The sequence below is a fragment of the Schistocerca piceifrons genome, chromosome 3 (genome assembly GCF_021461385.2).
Source record: "Schistocerca piceifrons isolate TAMUIC-IGC-003096 chromosome 3, iqSchPice1.1, whole genome shotgun sequence".
Classification (NCBI taxonomy): Eukaryota; Metazoa; Arthropoda; class Insecta; order Orthoptera; family Acrididae; genus Schistocerca; species Schistocerca piceifrons.
The window spans coordinates 713,563,207-713,588,240 of record NC_060140.1 but is presented as its reverse complement, the minus strand read 5'-3'; the positions used below and the strand labels follow the sequence as shown (position 1 = coordinate 713,588,240).

Here is a 25,034-nt window from a genome sequence, read left to right as displayed (position 1 = left end):
TATGTTTTTATTGATGACATATCACTTTTTAGTATTCAAGAAAACTTTCAAGATTAAAGAAAAGACTCCAGAAAATGTAGTTTAGGCTGGATGTGTTCTCAACAGCTATAAGCCAGTCAACTTGCTGTTGCCATAGGGCGATGGTAACGCTGAAGAGTTAGAATCAATTCCTAAAAATGACATTGTCCGTTGCAGCATGTGAGAGCTAGAGCTTTGATGCATGGCTTCATCCTTCACGGTATGAAACAACTAATAATCTGGACATCAGTTGATTATCACTGCAGCAGAAAGAATTGACCACTAATAGGTCCTTTTAGATTGTGTTTTGTTGGCAGACACACCTGTTATGGTTGCTGGGAATTTACTGAAAAGGTTCTATCCCCAGTGTTTGTTGTGTTTACACAAACCAGCTTTTTCTGAACTGCTAATATTTGCAGGTTGTACTCAGTCCCAGATCTACAATATTTCCGAACGAGAGCAGAAACTTGATAGTGGCACCTCTCCTCCCCTGGAGTCTTTGAGATCAGTTAAAAAAAAGTACAGTGCCACACCTCTTCACACAGCATTCTTTTACTGCATGTCAATGTATTTCACTCTGTAGAATTGAAATGAGTATATTTTGTAATGGAAGGCATAAAAGCTATATCCAGGACAGTGGAAATTAAAATGCCCTGTGGTGCCTTTCCCGCTCCCAGTCAACCAGTCAGTCTGACTAGACAACTGGCACTTAGTAGTTTCTTACCTGTTATTCCTGTTAAGTCTTTTATTTCCAGTCTGGTAGTCTGAATCTATGGATTTCACTAATAATTATAACAATGCTGATAATTCTTACACCCAGTCAACTACATAAACAAAGAGTGATTGGCATTCACCCACTCGGGTTTATTTGGCTCATCTCATATAGCCCTTCCCCTTTTGTCTGCAGGCCCTTAGGTGTGGCGGGGTTCACTTAGCAAAGACATCTCATACACTGTGCATGCATTCAAAAATCAACTTATGATTCGTTCAGAAATCAACTTAGAATGTGTTCAAAAATGTTCAAAAACCAACAGGAATGTGTTACAAAATCATATGAATAATCAATAGATCAATGGACCTGGATGCTAGGTGCTTTGTGGAACAAGGTTATTTTCTTCAAGAAAACGAATTTGGCACCCCCCTGAAATTGCCACCTTGGGCAGATTCCCCGGTTTGCACCCCCTAGATCTGGGCCTAGTTGTACCATATCCATACCATTACTTGTCATATTTCTAATGACTATGAGCAAGCTGCATAGTATCCTGATTATTTTGAAGTTTTGTTTTCAGTTTTCTTTGAGCTGTTTGTTTCATGACTGCCTGAAATTTTCGTTAGCTTTTGAGTACATTGTGAGCCCTACTTCATTCTCATTAATCTATGCATGTGATGATAAGGCTGATAGAATGCTGATCTTTTGATACTGCTCCATTAAGTTAGTTATCAAGAAGGGCATTGAAAAAGACAGTGATTATAGGAACTGAAACAATAAATCACTTAGAAGGGAGGCTCAAGAATAATATGCTAATTGCCTCTTCTGAATAACATTAGAATAAAATTGATTCACAGAATTGATCCAGAATGTCATAATTGAGCATCATTTTTATTTATTTAATGCAGAATATCTACATCTACATCTATACTCTCCAAACCACTGTGAAGTGCATGGCAGAGGTTGTGGCCCATTGTAACAGTTATTGGGGTTTCTTCCCATTGCATTCTTGTTTGGAACACTGGAAGAATGATTACTTGAATTCCTCTGAGCATGCTACAATTATTCTAATCTTGTACTCAAGATCCCTATGTGATTGATACGTAGGGAGTTGTCGTGTATTCCTAGAGTCATCATTTAAAGCCAGTTCTTGAAACTTTGTTAGTAGACTTTCTCAGGATAGTTTATCTTCAAGAGTCTTCCAGTTCAGTGCCTTCAGCATCTCTGAGATACTTTCCCATGGGCCAAACAAAACTGCAACCATTCATGCATCCTTCGCTATATATGTTCAATATCCCCTATTAGTCCTGTTTGGCACAGGCCCCACACGCTTGAGCAGTATTCTCGACTAGGTCCTGTGAGTGATTTGTAAGCAGTCTCCTTTGTGGACTGATTGCACTTTCCCGGTATTCTACCACTAAACCAAAGTCCACCATCTGCTTTATTGACGACAGAGCCTACGTGACCATTCCATTTTATATCCCCATTAAAGTGTTATACCCAGATATTTGTATGAGTTGGCCAATTGTAGCTGTAACTCATTTATATTATAGTCATAGAATACTACATGTTTTCATTTTGTGAAGTGCACAGTTTTACATTTCCAAAGAATTTAAAGCAAGTTGCCAATCTTTGCACCAGTTTGAAATCTTATCAAGATCTTAGTGAATATTTATGCAGCTTCTTTCAGACAGTACTTCATTATAGACAACTCCTTGTCCACAAGATGACTGACATACAACATGAACAGCAAGGGTCTCAACACATTTCCCTGGGGCATAACCAGTGTTATCGACATCTGATGATGACTGTCCATACAAGATAACATGTCATGTCCTCCCTACCAAGAAGTCTTCAGTCCAGTGACAATAAGCATAGGTGTGGTAGTGACTCAAATGCTTTTTGGAAATCAAGAAATACTGCATCTACTTGACTGCCTTGATCCAAAGCTTTCCGTATGTCACATGAGAAAAGTATGAGTTGAGTTTCACATAGTCAGTGTTTTCGATCTAGTTGGCAGGGAGGAGGTCATTCTGTTTGAGATACCTCGTTATGTTTGAGATCAGAATATGTTCCAAGTTGATGTTGAGGATATTGGATGGTAGTTTTACGGATCACTTTTACTACCCTTCTTTTAGGTGGGTGTGACCTGTAGTTTCTTCCCACTACTGGGCACAGTATTTTGTTTGAGGTATCTGCAATAGATTATAGTTAGAAGAGGGGCTAACTCTGCTGCAAATTCATTATAGAATCTGATAGGGATTCCAATGGTCCCTGGAGTTTCATTCAGTTTTAATAATTTCAGCATTGTCTCAACATGACTTATGTCACTCATCATTTCAGAGGTGCAAGGATTAAATCAGGGTAGTTCTCCTGCTTTTTTCTATACAAAAAAATGTTTAAAGTCAGAGTTAAGCATTTCAGTTTTTGTGTTGTTATCCTCAATTTCATTTTCTGTCTTATTTTCTAGGGTCTGGACACTAACTTTCTTGCCACTAACAGCCTTTACATATTACGAAAATTTCTTTGGGTTTTGTGAAAGATCATTGACAACTCGTTTTATTCAGCATTTCTCTACCTATAGTCCTTTGTTTTTTTTTTTTTACACGTGTTATATCCAAAAAATCAACTCGAAAATAAGAACTAACACACAAAAAACGTCATTAACTACCACCACCACCACTGCAACTACTACTACTACTACTACTACTAACAATAATAATAATAATAATAATAATGCCTACAAATTCAGGGATGGGAGAAGGAACTTCATTAAATCTTGTTTATGTGCATATAGACTGACCAACAAAATTGCAACTCTAGAAAGGACGGAAAATAATGAAATTGTACTTATTTGTGGTGTATGGGGTTCAGAATTCAGTACATGAATGTGACACCTCTGGCAGCAACAATGGCTCCCCTTGGCAGAATTCATCAATCACAGGGCTGGCAAGTGGTGGTATGCCAGTCTCTCAGTGACCCACGACCCGGTGTTCTCAGTGGATGAGATATGGAGAGTGTACTGGCCGGGACAGGAGTCAAATACTCTCTGTATCAAAGTAGGACAGGAAAGTACAGGTAACATGCAGTTCTGTGTTATCTCGTTGAAGGAAAATGTCATAGGGCCTTGAAGATAGGACACAGCCACCAAACTTAACACATCAGAAATGTAATGTGCAGGACTGCATTTACGCACAGACAATGCAGGCTGTAGCGTGGAGTCCTGCACCGAGTTTGGACGTGGATGACTTATCACTCAATCCCAACCAACTGCTAAGGATTGTTGTTGTTGTGGTCTTCAGTCCTGAGACTGGTTTGATGCAGCTCTCCATGCTACTCTATCCTGTGCAAGCTTTTTCATCTCCCAGTACCTACTGCAACCTACATCCTTCTGAATCTGCTTAGTGTATTCATCTCTTGGTCTCCCTCTACGATTTTTACCCTCCACGCTGCCCTCCAATACTAAATTGGTGATCCCTTGATGCCTCAGAACATGTCCTACCAACCGATCCCTTCTTCTGGTCAAGTTGTGCCACAAACTTCTCTTCTCCCCAATCCTATTCAATACTTCCTCATTAGTTATGTGATCTACCCATCTAATCTTCAGCATTCTTCTGTAGCACCACATTTCGAAAGCTTCTATTCTCTTCTTGTCCAAACTATTTATCGTCCATGTTTCACTTCCATACATGGCTACACTCCATACGAATACTTTCAGAAATGACTTCCTGACAATTAAATCAATACAGGATGTTAACAAATTTCTCTTCTTCAGAAACGCTTTCCTTGCCATTGCCAGCCTACATTTTATATCCTCTCTACTTCGACCATCATCAGTTATTCTGCTCCCCAAATAGCAAAACTCCTTTACTACTTTAAGTGCCTCATTTCCTAATCTAATTCCCTCAGCATCACCCGACTTAATTAGACTACATTCCATTATCCTTGTTTTGCTTTTGTTGATGTTCATCTTATATCCTCCTTTCAAGACACTGTCCATTCCATTCAACTGCTCTTCCAAGTCCTTTGCTGTCTCTGACAGAATTACAATGTCATCAGCGAACCTCAAAGTTTTTATTTCTTCTCCACGGATTTTAATACCTACTCCAAATTTTTCTTTTGTTTCCTTTACTGCTTGCTCAATATACAGATTGAACAACATCGGGGAGAGGCTACAACCCTGTCTTACTCCCTTCCCAACCACTGCTTCCCTTTCATGTCCCTCGACTCTTATAACTGCCATCTGGTTTCTGTACAAATTGTAAATAGCCTTTCGCTCCCTGTATTTTACGCCTGCCACCTTTAGAATTTGAAAGAGAGTATTCCAGTCAACATTGTCAAAAGCTTTCTCTAAGTCTACAAATGCTAGAAACGTAGGTTTGCCTTTCCTTAATCTTTCTTCTAAGATAAGTCGTAAGGTCAGTATTGCCTCACGTGTTCCAGTGTTTCTACGGAATCCAAACTGATCTTCCCCGAGGTCGGCTTCTACTAGTTTTTCCATTCGTCTGTAAAGAATTTGTGTTAGTATTTTGCAGCTGTGACTTATTAAACTGATAGTTCGGTAATTTTCACATCTGTCAACACCTGCTTTCTTTGGGATTGGAATTATTATATTCTTCTTGAAGTCTGAGGGTATTTCGCCTGTTTCATACATCTTGCTCACCAGATGGTAGAGTTTTGTCAGGACTGGCTCTCCCACGGCCGTCAGTAGTTCCAATGGAATATTGTCTACTCCGGGGGCCTTGTTTCGACTCAGGTCTTTCAGTGCTAAGGATAGCAACTTGAAATTTGGAGATGTTGTGGACCTTATACTGCAGACATTGTTTAAGAAGGGGTGCTTCAAAATTCCACTCCAAAGGAGGTGAAATACGGGATGAAAGGCTTTTTTGAAAATATGTCACTATCAAGGCAATTATGAAGCTAGAACTACAAAAATTGTTATTTGATTTCTCAGTCAGTATTTCAGCATTTTTGCAAATTCAGCCAGTAAGGGGGTAAAATAGTGGAAGAATTTTTTAAAAAATAAATCATTATTAAAGCACTATTATGGCATTTTTTAAAGCTATACCTATGGAAATTGGTATTTGACTTCTTGTTTAGAAATAAAAAAATGCATTTTCCAGTGTTTTTGGAAATTCAACCCCCTGCAGATACTGAGCCGAGCAGATGCACCAGCAGCGGTAGCAGCAGCAGCAGTTGTCTGATACACAGTAATTTAGTTTTTTCCAGATGCTTCTGCAAATAAGTGAACTATACTTGTGTATTTTACTGTTCAGACTAGTGGTAAGCAAATTACTCTTAAGTTTTTGTTTTTCTGTAAATCTTGATGTATATCCTTGTGTAAGGCAGCCTCCAAGTGTAATTTTCCCGTTGCCAGAAGCTCCAAGTCATGCTACTAAGTTTAAATCTCGTGCTGATACACAGCATGTAGTTTAGATCAATGCATTCTTGTTTGCATACTTATCTCATGCAGAACTATTGGGTAAGCAGAGTTTTTAGTGACAGGTAACTATAGATACATCCACTTCAGTAGAGAATTTTTTTCTTTTTAAGAGCTTGCAGAGCAGTGTTGGTGTTTCTTTATGCTTTCCATTATATTTTGCGTACATTCCAAACTCAGTAGCACCATTTGAGAGCTTATATCTATTTTGTGCATTCTACGATACGGCTGGGGTCTATGCTTGTTGTGAGGAGACACAAGGAGAATTGTCTGCTGTCCATATGCAGCTGGAAGCTGTGTTGGCTACCATCGTTATGCTTCTAGCTAACGCTCAAAGTTGCAGTGACATTGGGGCACTGGTGATGCGACCTGTGATACCTTTGGTGCCATTAAAATGCCCCAGTGACCCGAGTGTCACTGCATCTTCTGATATGCAACTTCTGATTGGTCTGTCCTCATTCGAGAATGGGTGCAGACAATGGTGGGCCCGCGTGTCACTGGGCGGAAGATGAAAGAGGGAGCAGGTCATGTGGCTGGCTCCCTACACCTTTCAACACGTATGAGGTGCTGCCCAGTGTTGATGATAACTCTGAGTCAGTATGGGATGCCTCTCCTATTTGGCTAGTGGCTGACTTTCCTGCCCAGTCTGAACAAGTACAGAGGGTTGGTATTCTTGTCATTGGGAGCTCCAATGTTAGATGGGTGATGGAGCTCCCTCCCCCAGGGAACTAGCAGACAAGGCAGGAAAGAATGCCCTTGGGTACTCAGTTTGTTTGTCGGGGGGGGTCTCATCCGTGAGATGGAGGAGGCCCTACCAGTGGCTGTTGAACGCACTGGGTGCAATTGGCTGCATATAGTGGCACATGTTAGCACAAATAGTGCCTGCTGCTTGGGTTCACAGGGCATCCTTGGCTGCTTTCGGCAGATAGCTGATTTGGTGAAGTCAACTAACATCACATGTGGGGTGCATGCTAAGCCATCTATTTGTAGCATTGTACACAGTGTTGATCACAGTCCTCTGGTTTGGAGCAGAGTGGAATGTCTAAACCAGTGGCTCAGATGACTCTGCGATGTATGGAATGTGAATCCACTATCGGGTGCAGAATTCTACGATCACCTTAATAGGTCAGGTGTGCACTGGTCAGGTGTGCACTGCACTGCACACAGGAAGCAGCTACTAGGGTAGCGGAGAATGTGTGGTGTGCATCTGAGGTGTTTATAGGTTAGAGGAACCCTTCCTTGGGATCAAAGATGATTTTCCTGATAAATTAGCCACAGTGTCCTTAGAGGATGTTTGTCTGGAAATTACTTTCAGCAGATAGTTAGAGAACCAACTCCTAAGGGTAACATCTTAGACCTCCTGGCAACAAACAGACCTGAACTCATTGAATCAGTTAAGTAGATGAAGGTATCAGTGATCATAAGGCTGTGATAGTAACTCTGACACAGGGTCTTACAAAGAATGTTAGGAAAGGTAGCAAGAGTGACAGGATACAAATTTCAGAGTATCTGAGCAGTCTGCATCAGATATTCAGTGATGGGGACAAAGATGTGGAGAGCAAATGGAAAAAATTCAAAGTCATCGTGCAATAAGTCCAAGACAGGTATGCTCCAAGTAAGGTCTAAAGGGATGGGAAAGACCCACCATGATTTAATAGCCATGCAAACAAAAATTGAACAAAGTGGAAATAGGTGTAAGGAGGGCAATGCGAGAAGCATTCAGTGACTTTGAAAGTAAAACTTTGTCAACCGACCAGAGTAAAATTCCCAAGAGGTTTTTGTCATATGTAAAATCAGTAAGTGGGTCAAAATCATCTGTTCATTCACTCAGTGACCATACTGGCGCCGAAACAGAAGATAACACAGAGAATGTCAATGTACTGAATTCAGTCTTATGAAATTGTTTCACCATGGAGAATAGTAACACAGTCTCTTCTTTCAATCATTGTATGAACTTTGAAATGGCAGAAATTGAGATAAATGATCATGGAATAGAAAAACAACCACAATTAGTTAGTAGTGGAAAGTCACCAGGGCCAGATGAGATACCTATAAGATTTTACAAAGATTATGTGAAAGACCTTGCACCCCTTCTAGCAATTATGACGTTTTTGGAGAATGAAAATCTCCTGTATAAAAATCAGCATGGATTCCACGAACAGAGATGCTGCAAAACTCAGCTTGCTGTGTTGCTCCATGAGATCCACAGCACCACAGACAATGGCACTCAGGTTGATGCCATGTTTCTTGACTTTAGGAAGGCATTTGGCACTTTCCCCACTACCGTTCAGTAAAAAAAAAAAGAAGAAGAAGAAGAAGAAGAGTTTATTGAGTATCAGAGCAGATTTGCGACTGGATTCAAGACTTCCTTGCAGACAGAACTCCGTGCATCGCTCTTAATGGAACAAAATTGACAGATGTAAAGGTAATTTCCGGATTACCCCAAGGAAATGTGATAGGCCTATTACTGTTTACAATATATATATGATCTAGTGAAAAGCATTGGATGCTCTTTAAGACTTTTTGCAGATGACGCGGTTGTCTGTAACAAAGTAGCAATGCCAGAAGATACTAGCAATTTGCAGAATGAACTCCAGTGAATTGATGAATGGTGTAGGCTTGGCAGTTGACACTGAATGTAAATAAATATAACAATCGTACATACATAGGGAAAGAAATTATTATTCTACAGCCACACTATTAATGACGAACCTCGGAAACAGTGTCTACCATAAAATATCTAGGAGTAACTATCCAGAGTGATGTTAAGTGGAATGAACAGCCACCCAAGTGTGGCCGAGTGGTTCTAGGCGCTTCAGTCGCGGTCGCAAGTTTGAATCCTGCTTTGGGCATGGAGGTGTGTGATGTCCTTAGGTTAGTTAGGTTTAAGTAGTTCTAAGTTCTAGGGGACTGATGACCTCAGATGTTAAGTCCCATAATTCATCAATGAAGGAAGTGTCTTATAAGGCACTTGTTCAACCGATTCTTGAGTATTGTCCATCTATCTGGGATCCCTACCACATAGGACTGATAGAAGAGATAGAAAAAATCCAACTAAGAGCAGCGCGTTTCATCATAGAATCATTTAGCCAGCACAAGAGCGTTACGGAGATGTTCAGCAAACTCCATTGGCAGACTTTATAAGAGAGGCAATGTACATCACATAGAGATATACTATTGGAATTTTGAGAGAGAACTATCTGGGAAGAGTCGGGCAACATATTACTTCCCCCCCCATGTAAGTTTTGTATAATGATCATGAGGGGAAAATTTGAGAAATTAGAGCCAATACAGAGGCTTACCAACAACCATTCTTCCCACTCGCTATTTGTGAGTGGAACAGGGTTGGAGAGCTCAGTTAGTCGTACGAAAAGTACACTCCGCCACACACTGTTAGGTGTAGATCTAGATGTAGGTGTAAGGGAGTGAAATAGGGGATGAAAATTTGTATGAAATTATTTCATTATGAAAGAACTTTCAAAGCTAAATTTATAACAAATTGTATTTGGCTTCTCTGTTGGGGGGGGGGGGGGGGGGGGGGGAGGATTCGCTGCTTTTGGAAATTCAATCGAAAAGGGGATGAAAATTTTTAAGAAAGTGTTTTGTAATATTAAAATTTCTAAAGCTAAATCTGTGAAAAACTGATATTCCACTTCTCAATTTGATATAAAGAAATATGTAATAGAGGATGAAAGTTTCTATGGAAATATCACCACAAGAATGCAAAGGGCACAATTAACAAAAGCCTTGGACTCCAGTTACCAAAATCGGTATTTGGTCAGAAGCACTTTCAGAAAAGACCTGCTTCTATGGCCTCAATTATCACATTAAGTTTGGAAGGTATTGCAATTTGAGAAAGTAAAAATTTGATTAAATAAAAAATAAAAAATCATGCAGACCAGAAGACTATACAGACTATGCAAGTGAAGCAGTGGGTGCTAAGCTAGTTAAATAATAAACATTTGGTGCTCTGTTTGGTGCTATGTTTCCCTCATAGGGAACTAGAGATTCAACATAGTGTTGCGTCCCAAACATGGGTTTTGTTTGAGGTTGAATGACATGGTTCGTAACAATGGCTTAGATGGCTGGCTGTAATGAGGGAGACTTTTGACCTAGCTAAGATGTTACAATCTCTGGTGTGAGAGGTAAAAGGCTGGAAGGTAACTGAAGTAGCTCTCCAGAAACATTTAACAATCTGAGATTTAGTCAGAAATAAAATGAGTAAAACCCAACTGCTCTGGATATGCTTCTACTAAGTGGCTGAGTCTTATACAGAGACGATGAATGACAAACACCGTTCCATCTGTTCTAAGAAATGTGACCCACATGACTAAACTCAGAGTCCCATGGCTACTGCATGTCTGCCCATCAGCTCCCGTTGCTAACTCTGTAATGAACTCTATTTGTCCCAGCTGCATGCCTGCAGCACGTCACATCAGACTACCCTAACTTCTCTCTAGCACTATCTTACTGATCTGCATCGGAACATCGTACTGCCGAGTTTTGTTCATTTTACCCCTTTGACCCCACCATCTATTGCCATGACATTATGCTGAGGGCCACTTGCCTTCTTATTAGCTGTAAATGTGCACTATTCTTCAGTGCTTCTTCAGAGCCTGGGTGAAGAGGTAGAGACGCCTGTTTTAATATGGTCACACACTGTATCCTAAGCCCTGCATTGGCTTCTCATGATGTAGTGCTGTCCCCACCAGAAGGCCCTTTTTCTTTCTCCTTCTCATCCTATGCTCTCTCTCTAACCAGAAGTGCTGTTTGCTTATTAACTTTAATTCCAGTCCTTATCAAGGAACCTGTTGTCAGAAATACTTGTAGTTCTCTTTGCATTTATAGCTTACAGCTTTTAGCTAAGTATCAAGCACAACTGCCTATCAGCCTGGCATCGGCCAGCCTGCTTCCAGGTCTGTGGCTCCTCTTGCCACACCTGAAGTCATTAATGTTGCCTCTTTTGTTATTAATAGTTGCCCATCTTGTAATTAACAATGTGATTTAGATTTGGCTGTACTCATGGATATAACACCTTCGCCACCAGCAGAATTGGTGCTAATATTCAGATTAGTGTCAATTGTGAGTCTTTTTTATTTACCTTTGATAAATAAGGCTACAAACTTTACATTAGTTTTGCTTCTTTTACGTACCTTGGTTGAAATACATTTACATCGACACATTGACATCAACAAATTTACATTAAAACATTGATATTTGACACTAAGATCTTGATATTAAACATTAACACTGACACCGACATTTCATTTCATAATTTACATTTATTAATGCATGGGTACATTTACTTCAATTATTTCGTCAACTTGTACTGTTACTGTTATTTTAACAATTACATATTACTTCCATGTTTTACAATTTCTTTTCATCTTAACATCTGTTTATAAATGATATTGACTGATCTTGGTCCTTTGCATACCTTTTGTAAATAACTACATCTTCAGCCTCTCTACTGAGCTGTCTCTGAACCAAACTGATTTTGAGATACTGATTCACAATAGTGTTTCATATGCATATCTTTCCACAACAGTCAGTGTCCTCAAAATATTTCCATATACTCTTAAAACATTCTTTATAACATTTGAACTCTACAACAACATATTACTATAACTAGTATGATTAATGTCATGGTGACATATGTACTGACTAAATAATGTGTAAGATATGTGGATTATTTCAAACCTTCCTCCTGTATGTCGGCCATTCTCTGGACATTGTCTAGTCATTTGCCTGTGATTTTTAAATCGTCCAGTTGTGTTACTACAGGTTCTAAAGGTAAAACTAAGTTCAACGCTGAAACGTTTTTCTTTTCCTCATTTACAATATAATAATCAAATTCTAAATTTGTTTATGGTACTATGTCCTTTTTGTTATGTTAGTGGTAATCCTTCTTCTTTTGGAGCTACGTGTAAACTTTCATTACTGTTTAGATGTATCAAAATGCTTTGATTCAGTGAAACTATTCTTCGCATGCAATCTTCTGCAATTTCTCTCATTGGTTACAATAACTTGCTTCGCACTCCTCATGAGCAGAATGGATAACAATGCAAAGGACTTTCTGCACAGTCATGTTTTCTTACTTAATTCTTTGCAGTTCAGCTACTCCAATGAAAGTTTTGTGTATTGCCTTTTGGACTCATCTATCAGCAAGAACTCGTTTTCTGGCTGTATGTGCACATACTTTCCTTTCATTTCAGAAATCTCTCGGTAGTGCAAGTATTTTATACAAATTAAAATTATTGTTATCTATCAGTGGAATGTTGAATACGTATCCTAATGTACTTCTGGAAATGAAAACATCTAAGTTAATTGTCCTTAATAGTAAATAACCTGATGATTAAGCTAGAGGAACAGGAAACTTTACATCTTTTAGTTCATCGCATATTAAACTTAAATACTTTACAATATGGACAGGATTGATTACGTGAGGCTGTAGTATGCTCTTTTGTGCGTTCAGAGTGGCATTTATCATCTGCCTATATTCTTCCTTGATCTGGCCAAATACTGCTGGAAATCTGTTCTGTTATTGTTACAAAGGAAGCTATCCTTTTAAATCCCATGTTGGTTTCTTTCACATATGCTTTCATGAAACACTCTAGTCTTTCCCTAGTCATCTTTAAGGCATGTTCATTTGAGTCTAACATATAAACAGTCCTGTTCACTCCTACCAATGCAGCCTTTACCACTGCCACTTTCTCTTTTGTCAACCTCAGTAGCCCTCCTGAGTTTCTTTCAACATCATCTATTCTTTTCTTGTAATAGTTTCATCTGCTTCATCTAACATGCCAAAAAGCATTTTACTTAGCTGGCCTATGAAGTTAAAGACTCCACTTTTTCTTCTTGTCTCATGCGTTGTCAGTTGCTGTACTAGTTGTTGCAGACCTGCGATTCTCTCTACATGATGTATTATGTGTTGATCTAATAAACGACACTGTATTAAACCCACATTTAATTGATGTAATGTGTGTCTGCTTCTTTGCCTGCTGTCTTACCATATTGTTCTCCTTTCTGAAACCTTTATGTTATGGAATCCAAATTTACATATGTCACAGTTCTCCAAGTAGTGCTGTACATCTCTGCTTGTCCTACTTTATCATAGTGTAGCCCTGAAGAAGTTGGAAACTGTGTCACTTGAAAGTCATTCAGTACATATTCCGATGCATATATGGTGTATGTTGCGGTCACTATGAGGAGCTGGACAATTCTCCACCTGAGTGCCGTACCTGAAATTTAAAAGAACTGTTTCAGTCTGTTTGCACATACCATTGTTTCTTTTAATTTTTATGGATAAATTTAGAGTATCAACCTTTATTACTTCATATGGCCCTTGTCATTGTGTGTATAGCTTTCTAGATCTACCCTGTCTTACCGATTCATCGTGAGGTAACACTATGTCTCCTACCTTGAATTCTTTTATATTTTGTTCCATATCATACTGTTTTTTGCTAGTTTTCTTACATTTTACTATTGATTCTCTTGCTATTCTGTGTTGCTGTTGAATTTTCACCTTTAAACTGGTGACATATGATTCATAATCATAACTTACCTGCGTTGATTTTGTTGCAGTACTCCTGGCATATTTACTTTCCTCCCATACAGTAATTCAAATGGGGTGTACCCTGTGCTGCTGTGTGGTGTACTGTTAAATATGAAAATTGCATAGAGTACCCACTTGTCCCATGAACTTTGTCACAGGTATGTGACAATGTGTCTTAGATATTCAGCATGTGTTCCATGTCTTCTTTCTAAAGCACTGTTAGATTCTGGGTGGTAAGCTTAATATTTAACACTTTACACAATCTTTTAAAAACATCATTTAAGATATTTGACCCTTGGTTTGTTAAATGAACTGATGGAATTCCAAATCTTAATATTATGTGTTCTTCAAATGCTTCGGCTACTGTTTCGGTATCTCACCTTTCAATTTCTAGAGTAGACCCTGCTAGAGTAAATTTGCTTAATTTTTCCTGAAATGGTAACATGTACCTCTTATCTGAGTACCTACAATGTCCATAGTACATTTCTCAAACACAGTCTCAGCTGTGTCAGTAATTTCTAAAGGCATTCTTGTTTTTGCTTGTGTGTGCCTATTTTTCTGACAGGATGGCACTTTCGAATATAATCTTAAATATCGTGCTTCATCCCGCACCACTGCTTGTAAGTGTTTATTCTTTCTAATGTCCTATGCATTCTGTGGTTCACTCCCAAGGGATTTCTTTCAATATGTTCATTCTCCTCAAAACTAATTTTCTCTTTGCTATCTGTTTCCTTTTCTATCTCTGGCAACAGTTGTGCTTGTCTCACATTCACGGGATTACCTTCCCCACTCATTCTTACTACAGACATCTCCTCTGTCTCCACATGCTGTTTCGTATTTGTCTTCCTTCCCCTCTGGCCTTATTCTGCTCAGAGCATCTGCATTACTGTTTAACCTTCTTGATTTCAGTTGTATTCTTCGAGTTTCAGTCTCCACTTCAGGAGTCTCAAACTTGGATCCATTACAGTGAATATCCAAGTTAATGTCTTAAGGTCGGTTACCACTGTGAACCTTTGTACATATATCACAGGCAGAACTATTTCACTGTATATGCTATAGCCAACAATTCCTTTTCAGTAGTGTTATAGTTTAGTTCTGCATAGTCTAACTTGACCTTATGCCCTGTTAGGAAGTCTCTGCATATCAATGCATCATATGGAATGTCTAATCCTGACCCACACACATGAAACTTCTGACCAACTTTTCAAGCACTTTCAAGACTTAAATGTATTTTCACTGTACCTATTGTACTTACTGCTTCACTTGTTACGCCTTTCAACCAAAGCCTTTCTGCTTCATTGACTCTAATTTCTCTCTTAACTGGCATACTTGTTCTCTTTAACAAACACAACTGTGCTTCTGTATCTCTCAATAACTAAGTACTTTCTTAATTGTGCACAATATAATACGAGACCATCATTCTCTGTTGCACAGTCTATTACCCTAACTGTGGGCTTACTTACTGCGATAGTGCCCAAATGTGCGACCTTGCTGCCCTTTAATTTCCCTGTACCACTAAGCCTCTTTTATTTGATACTTGCATCCTGTCTCTTCTTCAGGCAGGGCACTATGTGGCAGTCCTTAGCATAATGGCCTTGCTGCTTACACTTGAAACATGCTACATCTTGTACTTGCATGCACAGGTTGCCACAATTACGCGGTAGGTTGCATTGTGGACACCTCCATTCCTGTAAACCTCCATTGGTTTCTCTGCAATTTCCCCAAAATTCTCTGACATCTATAGAAGTTACTTTCCTCAGTCTTGCCTGACATTCAGTGTCAGTGTGACCTTGCTGGTCACACCTGTAACAAAAATTGGTAAACTCTTTACTGGTCATTATTTGTACTCTCCCCTCCAGCGTATTCTTTCTACATTTATTTGCAATATGACCTCTCCAACTGCATGTAAAACATTCCAAGTTCTTAATTTCTTTTGAGCCCTTTACCATTCTCCTTCTACAGTTAAACATTAGCCTTGGTGTCAGGCCACTCTCTTTCATTGATAATATCAACTTTCCTCTTATAGAGCTAAGTCCAATGCCACTGCCAAACCGATTTCGTCTCCTTGGCTTCAAAATATTGTTTGAATTCTGTTATTACTTATACCCTGAATGAATCAAGCTCTCCCAATGAATGTACCAACTCTGTGGCACCTTTCACATTATCCCGACTTGTGACGCGACTTTCGGCTTCCTGGAAATCTTTTTGCATTTCATCAATTCTGCTTGCCCACAATGAGATTGGTTCACCTCATCTTTGCCTTGCTTGAAATATTTTACACACATAGTAGTCTATAGTTTGTTTACTTGCATAATTTTCTTCCAGGACACACTTTACTTATTCCCATGTACCAGTTCTTTCGCACACTTGCAGTCTTGACCTGGCCTCACTGATTATTTTAGCTTCAAAAAATTTCAGTAATGTTTCATGTTCCTCTGTCCTAACTAGATTGAATGCCACATCCACATTCTCGATAAACTCCCTAAGGTCTCTCTTGTTTCCTTCGAACATTTTTGAAATGATACACAAAGCCGCCTTAACTGACATTCTACCACTATTGGCGGATGAAGAAATTTCATTACTTTGGGGCAGTTTATCAAATTTAACAGTCTTTTTGTAGTGCATAGTGTTGTACAGTGCTGTGTCACTCGGTGTTCATGTGTTGTCCATGTGCCTGCGATGTTACGATGTGTTGGCTGGTGTCCTGCATGGTTGCACCGATCCCATAGCTTGTCTTGGCTGCCATTGCTACTATGCCCGCTTCTCTTGCATCTGCCACTACAGAGCCTGGACCCTTGGTTTCAAACCCACAAACCTCTGGCTGCTCAGGCCCCCTGTGCTTGGTGGATCTGCACTATGCTGTCGTAGCCCTGCACTATGCTGTCGTAGCCCTGCACTGCTCGGACTTCTTCTTGGACTCTGGTGTTGTTGAAAATTGCGAGTTGCCACAACTTTGTGCAGGTTTCCAGTCACTGTAGCAATGCCTACTGTTTTCCATCAGTGGATCCTACCTCCTAAATGCCTAAGTGCCTGTGTGGTACCCCACACATTGTGCCAAAATTTGTTTATGTCACAGAGTGACATGGTTTGTAACAATGCCTTAGCGTTGAGAGGGACACTTTTGGCCTAGCTAAGATGTTACAGTCTCTGGCGTCAAAGGTAAAAGGCTGGGAGGTAACTGAAGTAACTCTCCAGAAATGTTTAACAATCTGAGATTTATTCAGAAATACAATGAGTAAATCCTCTGGACGAGATGCTTCCACTAAGCGGTCAAGTCTGGTATAGAGATGGTGGATGACAAACACTGTTCTGTATGTTCTAAGAAATGCGACCCACATGACTCAACTCAGAATCTCATGGCTACTGCCTATTTGCCCATCAGCTCCTGATGCTAACTCTAAAATGAATTCTGGTTCACCCAGCTGCCTGCCTGCAGCACCTCACGTCATACACCCTCAACTTCTCTCTAGCATTCTCCTACTGATCTCTTCTCCCTCGAAGCATCCTGCTGCCAATTTTTGTTCAATTTTCCCCTTTGACCCCACCACTTATTGCCATGCTGGAATGTTGATTGGCTTCTCATGATGTGGTGCTGTCACCACCAGAAGGCCATCTTTCTTCCTCCCTCTTGTCCCTCACCCTCTCTCTCTAACCAGAATTGCTGTTTGCCTATCAGCTTTAATTACAATCCTAATCAAGGACCCCATTGTCAGAAGTACACACAGCCCTATTTGTGCATTTATAGTGTATAGGTTTTAGCTTGTTGTCAAGCATGTCAATGTGGTCAGCCAGCCTGCTTCCAGGTCTGTGGCTCCTCTTGCCATGCCTAAAGACATTACTGTTGCCTGTTTTGTTATTAACAGTTGCCCATTTTGTTATTAGCAATGCAGTTCAGACTTGGCTTTACTCATGGATGTAACAGTAGGGGTCTACAGCTTCCAAACATGGCTGTGGTAATATCTGCTATCCAAGTTACCTGCTTTAGAAACCTGAATTGATTGTGTTGTGTACCCAGTGGCACACCATACCATTATGAAAAGTGCTGGGTCTGTATGATGATGACGAATGCCGTCTGACAACATTTGTTCTTCTTGTAGCCTCCACACATGGATGCATTTGGTCACTGTGGTGTTGTACACAGAACTGGAACTTGTCTGAAAAGACAATGTGGGGCTCTTCCTGCTTGCAGTGTTTCATTGAGCTCACTACTGTCAATGTGCCTTTCTCTGCTGCCATGTAAGGAAAGCCGCAGGACTGGTCACTGTGTTGACAGTCTGTGGTGCTTCAGAAATTGTTGCACTGTCCATCTGGATACATGCCGAGCTGCAAAACAGCCCATTTCCTGAGTCAAGGTACGTGTTGTGGCTGAGCAAACAGTATGGCTGTGTTCTTGGTGCTAGTTGTGCAGGGCCACTGAGATCCTGCACAATGTCGAGTATGACCCTCCTGAACCCACTGATTCCATATTCTTATGACAGTCATGGAGTCCTGACCAATGTGAGCAACAGTATCATGGAGTGATAAATCACAATCTCAGTAGAGCACAATCCTGCTACTCTCCAATTCTAATTTGTGCTGGTATGCACTTTTCCTCCTTATGTGAGATATAACACAATCTTGTCCCAAACAACCAGCATTCAGATGTGATTTCTGAATGAGAATGATAATGAGATTCTTTCATTGTATAAAGAATGTAGATAGCATTACTCCTCTCTACTTTGTAAGGTTGTGATGAAATGCTAATCATTTGCATATCCAAGCATTGTAGTGTAACCTGATGGTCAAAGATGGTCATGTTCTGGATGGTCAAAGGTGGTCATGTTCTGTGTTAACTTGGTGTAACATAAGTGAGTCGTGGAAGAGGGGGGGGGGGGGGGGGGAGAGATGCTGCAGACAATATATGGACACATGGTGGCCAAAATCTGCAACAAAGTATGAAAATTGTCATTGGCTGTGGATGATGAGTGGTGCTTTGTTGGTATCTGTGAAAGGTGCGGTGAACTCCTCAGAGCAAGAGGGTCACTGACATTGTCAAGGGCCAGAACAAATTAAGACTGTCTTTGAACTGACTTATTTTGATGGTAGACTTTGCCTGAAATGTGTCGAAATGTATTGAGTTTCGTAATTGTCAGTATGTTATTAAAAAATGGGTCTGATGTTTGTTTGACTTGAGTTGTTCAGATGTAGAAGAATCATTGAAGAAAGGAGTAAACTGATTATTTCAGCAGTGCTAAATAGTGAAGAGATTTCTTTCAGCACCATCCTGCAGGAAGATGAAGTCCAATGAAATCATTTTCACACATGGCTGTAGTACAGAATAGCTGGACCGCAGGAACTTTCAGGATGATGACCATAATTATGTACAAGAATTAGCAAAAAGATAACATTGACTTTGAGTGAGGGATCCAACATGGATGTAAATGCATAAATATTATTATTTTGATGGGTAATATAACTTTATTCTTAATTCCTATTGGACTCAAAATAAATGTAATTTTTGTTGTTTTCACTGTATCTTATAGGTAGACAAGTTAAATGCCCTCAACTGTGAAATATCATCTGGGACAACAGCACTTATTGCACTTGTGCACGCTGGCAAACTTTATGTGGCGAATGTAGGAGATAGCCGTGCTCTGTTATGCCGAACAGATGGCAATGGTGTGCTGCGTGTTGTACAACTGAGTGCTGACCACGATTTGCGGAATGAAGATGAATTGTTGCGACTTAAAAGGCTGGGACTTGATGTTGACCGCATAAGACAAGGTTTGTTTGAATTTAAACTGAACCTTCTTTCTGCCATAATACATAAAAGTGATACCTTGGACAAAATAAAAATATGCCATCTCCAGCACTGTGCTTGGGAGAGTTCTTCTGTACTGTTGAATGAGGAAATAATGACTGTTTATATAGCCCATACATGGCCTATCACCTCTTCTCTAGTGCTTGTGTTTCTTTTACAGTATATCTCAACAGGGCCTTTTAATCTATTCACAAGCATTTCATTGATGTTTCACAGATTCCCCATGTAAGATTACTGAGATTTTTCTGAACTCCATAGACTGACCTGGCTGACAACAACTTCACTGTCATGCTTCAGAATTACTTTAAAATTTTCCTTTTTCTTGATGACGGGAGTCTCAGATTTCATTATTTAACTTTTGTTTCTATTTGCATCTTTTTTTCCACTAATTTGTCTCCTATCTTAATCTTCTCATTATCTCTCTCTCTCTCTCTCTCTCTCTCTCTCTGTGTGTGTGTGTGTGTGTGTGTGTGTGTGTGTGTGCGTGTGTGTGTGTGTGTGTGTGTGTGTGTGTGTGTTTTGGAGTTTCTCCTTGTCTGGCAGTTAGTGAACAGATGCCCCTAGCATAACACACAGGTTTTGTTAGTATAGCATCTGTTTTCATTTTGAATGTATTTTATTAAGAAGGTAGCTTACAGTTTTCCTGCTCATTTGTGAAAATGGTGGAAATTACATTTCTTCTGTGATGGGGTCATATCATCATAGAGCACTACATTTTTGCCTTGTAGTTGACTCTTTTAGTAGACAAGGAGGACAATTAAATTGGGGACTTCTTCCTAAATATATCTTCAATGTTTGCTGTGTTATGACAGCGTGTCATAAACCTTCGGTCAATTTCTATTTTCAAAAATGTGTGTTTATTACTGGTATTTTGTTACACATTAGAGTTACTGCAGTGTGAAACTGTATTTAGGATCCCGTTTGGGTAACCAAGAAAATACACGATGCCTGGGTAATTATCTAGTGAAAGGTGGCTACAAGGAATTCGAAGAGTTGGCCTGTGCAGTGGCAGAACCAGTGATAGCTGTGCCAGAAATCCATGGAGGAATAGTTCTGGATGAATCATGCAGGTAGGTTTTTGATTCACTTATATCAGTTTTTTCTGATAATGTTGCCCCTTAAGGCAGAAGACTCAGCAAGCTAAAGGCATGAAAGTGCAGAACCAATGGAAAAGAGGGGGCTTGCACAGGATAGACTAGTAAGGACAACTGCATCAAACAAGTCTTTGGACTGAAGACTACAAAAACAAGGGACTAAACTATTGGGAAGTTCTAAGGAGCTGATGTAAAATGGCTGTAGGAAAAATGTGAGGAAGTTGAAAAGGAAATGGTCATCAACAGGACAGATTCAACATACAGAAAAGTCTAAATAGTGTGAAATTTAAAGGAAAGGTGAAAGGTGTCAACTTCAAGAATGCAAAAGCAGTGGTGAGAGCAAGTAGGTGGAAAAAGGGGGGGGGGGGGGGGGGAGTTTTATATTTTATTACTGATGTGATATAAGAAGAAATGGGTGTCAGTTTGTTCGGAGAACATATTTGACCTAGTAGTGTAGGTGGAGTTTCACTGTGTGTTGGAGGACTTGCAATGAAACAAGCAGAAGGTATAGATAATACTCTTTCTGAATTTCTAAAATCATTGGGGGAAGTGGCAGCCAAATGATTACACAAGTTAGAGTGAAGAATGTATTATGCTAGAGACAAAGCACCAAACTTGAGAAAATATAATGTAATTGGATAGATAAAAAATCTACTCATCAAGTGGTGGGAGAACACACTCATAAAAGAAGGTTATAATTATGCAAGTGTTTGGAACCGGTGGCTCCTTCTTCCAGCAGAAGGGTTGAAGGGGAAGGAAGAGGGGGAAATTCTCTTTCTTTCTCTTCACGCCTCTTCCTTCCCCTTCAACCCTTCTGCCAGAAGAAGGAGCCACTGGCTGCGAAAGCTTGCATAATTATAGTCCCCTTTTATGTGTGTGTCTGCCGCCACATGGTGAGTGGATTTTTTATCCATCCAATTACAATATATTGCAAAAATTGATTGTTTTTGGTGTTATAAACTTTGAGAAAAAACTTCATCCAAAGAGTCACAAAGCTAACTAAGACAGATAAATACAAAAACTGTCACTCAGTCAACTTAACACCTTATGAACTCAACTTGCTGACAAAGATAACATATAGAAGAATGAAAAAGAAATTAAGGATCTGTTATGTGATGATCGGTTTAGCTTTAAAGACATTGCACTTGGTAATAGTGGAGACGGGACTTAAGAAAAATTAAGATATCTTCATAGGATTTATTAATGTATTAGTGTTTGATATAGGAAAATTGTGGAAGATGCTTGAAATTTTCAGAAAATTTGATATTAGCTGTGGAGAAAGATGGGTAATGTAAAGTATATATAGAAATCAAGAGGGAACAATAAGAATGGAAGACAAAGAGAGAATTGTGTGAATTAAAAAGGGCAGAAGGTGGCAATGTAGCCGTTCTCCCCTTCTGTGCAGCCTATACATTGAAGAATTAATGACAGAAATAAACTAAAGGTTGAGGAGTGGGGTTAGAATTCAAGGTGAAAGGGTATCAGTGACAACACTTGCATGTGAAATTGCTATCCTCTGTAAAAATGGGGAAGAATTACAGCACCTGTTAATTGGGATGAACATTCTAAAGAACATAGAATATGGAATAAGATGAAACCAAAGAAAGATAAAAATAATGAGTAGTAGTAGGTATGAGGTTAACATTATGTTGCAACACATCCTTCGGTCCCGTAATCCTTCTAGTCTTGATCTCTGCTAGCCCCTGCCCCACACTCACCTTCACCTGTGCCCCGTGGCTCTAACCTCACTCATCCTACACCCACGCCCTATTCCCCCATCTCCCCCTCCTCTGTTGTACCTCTCTCTCCAAATCCACTTCTCAACATCATAGTGTGTTTGAATGCATTTTTCCCTGTTTGTATACATCTTTCCCCTGCCTGTGACCAACACAAGCTCACTGGTGCCAATCCTGTCCTTGCAACTCTTGCCTCTCCTTCCCAGTTGTCAGCCACTCTTACCAAACCCTCCAATCGACATAACCTGTCCCCTGAGTTGAGCTGCAGTGCTGACATGGTGTAACCTAGCCACACATGCATATGCTTTGGAAAGCTAGCAAAGTTTTCAGTCTTGTTTATGTGGTTTTTGATGACACAGTGCCTCTATTATTTATTGTACTTTCATCAGATCATTTTAATATGAATAAAATTAACAATTTTAATTTTCATATGACTGGGAGGGTTTGGTTGATATCTTAATTGGATTTAAATTTTGTGCATTTTTATTATTTTAATCATTTTGACTTTATTTTTTCCTTTGTGATTCTCTGTTTCCTACAATTAGAGTACCACTTAATTGCAATTCAAGTAATACTTTCCAGTAATACATAAGAGTAGATGTCACTTTTATTTTTGTTTATTCTTAGTTGTGAGGCTTTGTGTAAAGATTTTTATTTGCTCTACATTTAATTGAAATAATTGTGTTATCTGTTCAAGGTTTCTTCTGTTGATGTCAGATGGCTTATATAAATCCCTTGAAGAAGCAACAGGAACGGATCAAGTTAATAAAGAAATTGCTCAAATGGCTGTTGAACAGGTATATTATCAACATTTACTGTGATCTTGTACATATTCAAATTCAGTTATTTTTTGCTTATTTTTGTTAGTCTTTAAATTATTAAATCATGTGTGTAGTAAAGTTAATGTTAAATAAAACGGAGAAGGCACAAAGAGCAGTGCCAACAGTATTGATTTAACTGCATATCTACATCTACAAATATACTCTGCCACCCACTGCCAGATGTAAATGTAGACTACTCTGATATATCATGAGTGTTTGCATAGATACCCATATGCACATGCACTTAATTCCAGGAAATACTTCAAGGGAATGAAAGAAAAGTGAAGGGTTTTCAGCATTTTTATGTGCATTTTTGGAAAAGCTTTGTCATTAAGGAAACATGTCACTTAAGCTGTATATAGCCGTATCAATATCATATGTTCTCACTCATTGTAAATACAGTATGTAATTGCATCTGTCAACAATGTTCAGGATAGTCTAATACCATACTGGAGAAAAATGCTTATTGTTATCCCCTTATATTAATTGTAAATAATTAGTTCTTGTTTTCTAAAACATTTATGATTTTTTTTTTCACAGTTCCGTATTCAGTCAACACTGACTGGTGTAGCACAGGCAGTTGTGGACAAGATTGTCAGAATTCACCATGATGTTTATATGAGTGGCTCTACAGCTTCAAATGGACAGTCAAGAGTTGGTGGCAAGAGAGATGATATCACACTACTAGTCAGAAACTTTAATTTTCCTCTTCCAAATGCATTAAGTTCACCAACAAATGCTGTTGTTCGTTTCAATCCAGTTGTTACTACAGTACCGATGCCCTCATTTGGCGTGTGTGAGGAAACAACAACAAATGAAAATTCACTAACTGATGCAACAGAGACAACAGATGACCAGCAGAATGATACCTCCACCACTGAATCATCTGATGTATTTCCTCCAACTCGAAATCCACCAGACAGGAGACGTCGTATAAAGCCATATGTTGACTTCTCTGATTTTTATAAAAATGTTGAACAAGCACGTCAGGAAGGTGCTCTACCATCAGACATAGAGCTATAATTTCTTATTGTCATCCTACAAGTCACATACACATTATAAAATATTTTTGTAGAACATTTACCTGAATGTATATTACGTGTATTAAATGGATATGTTCACTTTATAGTGTTCAAGCATAGCACCAAATACCCTCATATAATAGATAACATTATAAATACTGTGTACTTGGTGCTCCACAGCTTATGAGTATTTGGTGAAAGACATCATGCTGTACACAGTGAGCTGGATGTAAAAATAATTAGTTGTCAGACAGTTTACTGGACATGTAGCCCATTACCAGTGGCATATTTGGTATGTTCATGTCAAATAACATACTTGTCAAGTATGAAATCCTTGTGATGTTAAAATTGATGTGGATCTTTGTGGTACAAAAGTTGTTGTGCATATGTATTATAGCTGTCAAATGACAAATGGCAACACTTCTTGGTCTTAGTGGACACTACTGTCTAGTGATGAAAACATGGAACTGGTGATGAGGCATGACCAAGAGGTGTGGCCTATTAGTGTTTTACAAAAATAACATGTACACCTGACGGCCTGTGTCCCACAGATATCCACATCATTTTTAACATCATAAAGATGTCATACTTGACGCACATGTCAGTTGATATAGATGTACACAATATATGCAACTGTTGGGCTATGTACCCAATAATGGTCTGGAAACTAAATATTTTTTGATGCAGCTCATGGTTGTGAGGAAGATGTGTTTTAAAAAAATGTATATGCAGTCCTAAAATAATCAACCATCACTTGTCTTGAAGCTGAAAAATTTGTGTTCCTCAAAGTGGAGGACAGTTTTTCAATCCTGCATTATTGCACCATCCATCTCACGACT

General features: G+C 39.2%; 1 protein-coding gene across 2 annotated transcripts in view; it reads left to right on the top strand.

Moving 5' to 3' along the window:
• Positions 1–24,299, top strand: part of LOC124788074 (TGF-beta-activated kinase 1 and MAP3K7-binding protein 1-like) — a 105,647-nt gene extending 81,348 nt beyond the window's left edge. For both annotated transcript variants that reach the window (XM_047255167.1, XM_047255168.1), the window contains exons 5-8: positions 19,245–19,485; positions 20,436–20,592; positions 23,050–23,149; positions 23,714–24,299. In XM_047255167.1, the coding sequence (XP_047111123.1) occupies positions 19,245–19,485; positions 20,436–20,592; positions 23,050–23,149; positions 23,714–24,196 (981 nt within the window). In that variant the 3' untranslated portion in view covers positions 24,197–24,299. The remainder of the gene's footprint in view (positions 1–19,244; positions 19,486–20,435; positions 20,593–23,049; positions 23,150–23,713) is intronic.
• The last annotated feature ends 735 nt before the right edge of the window (positions 24,300–25,034 follow it).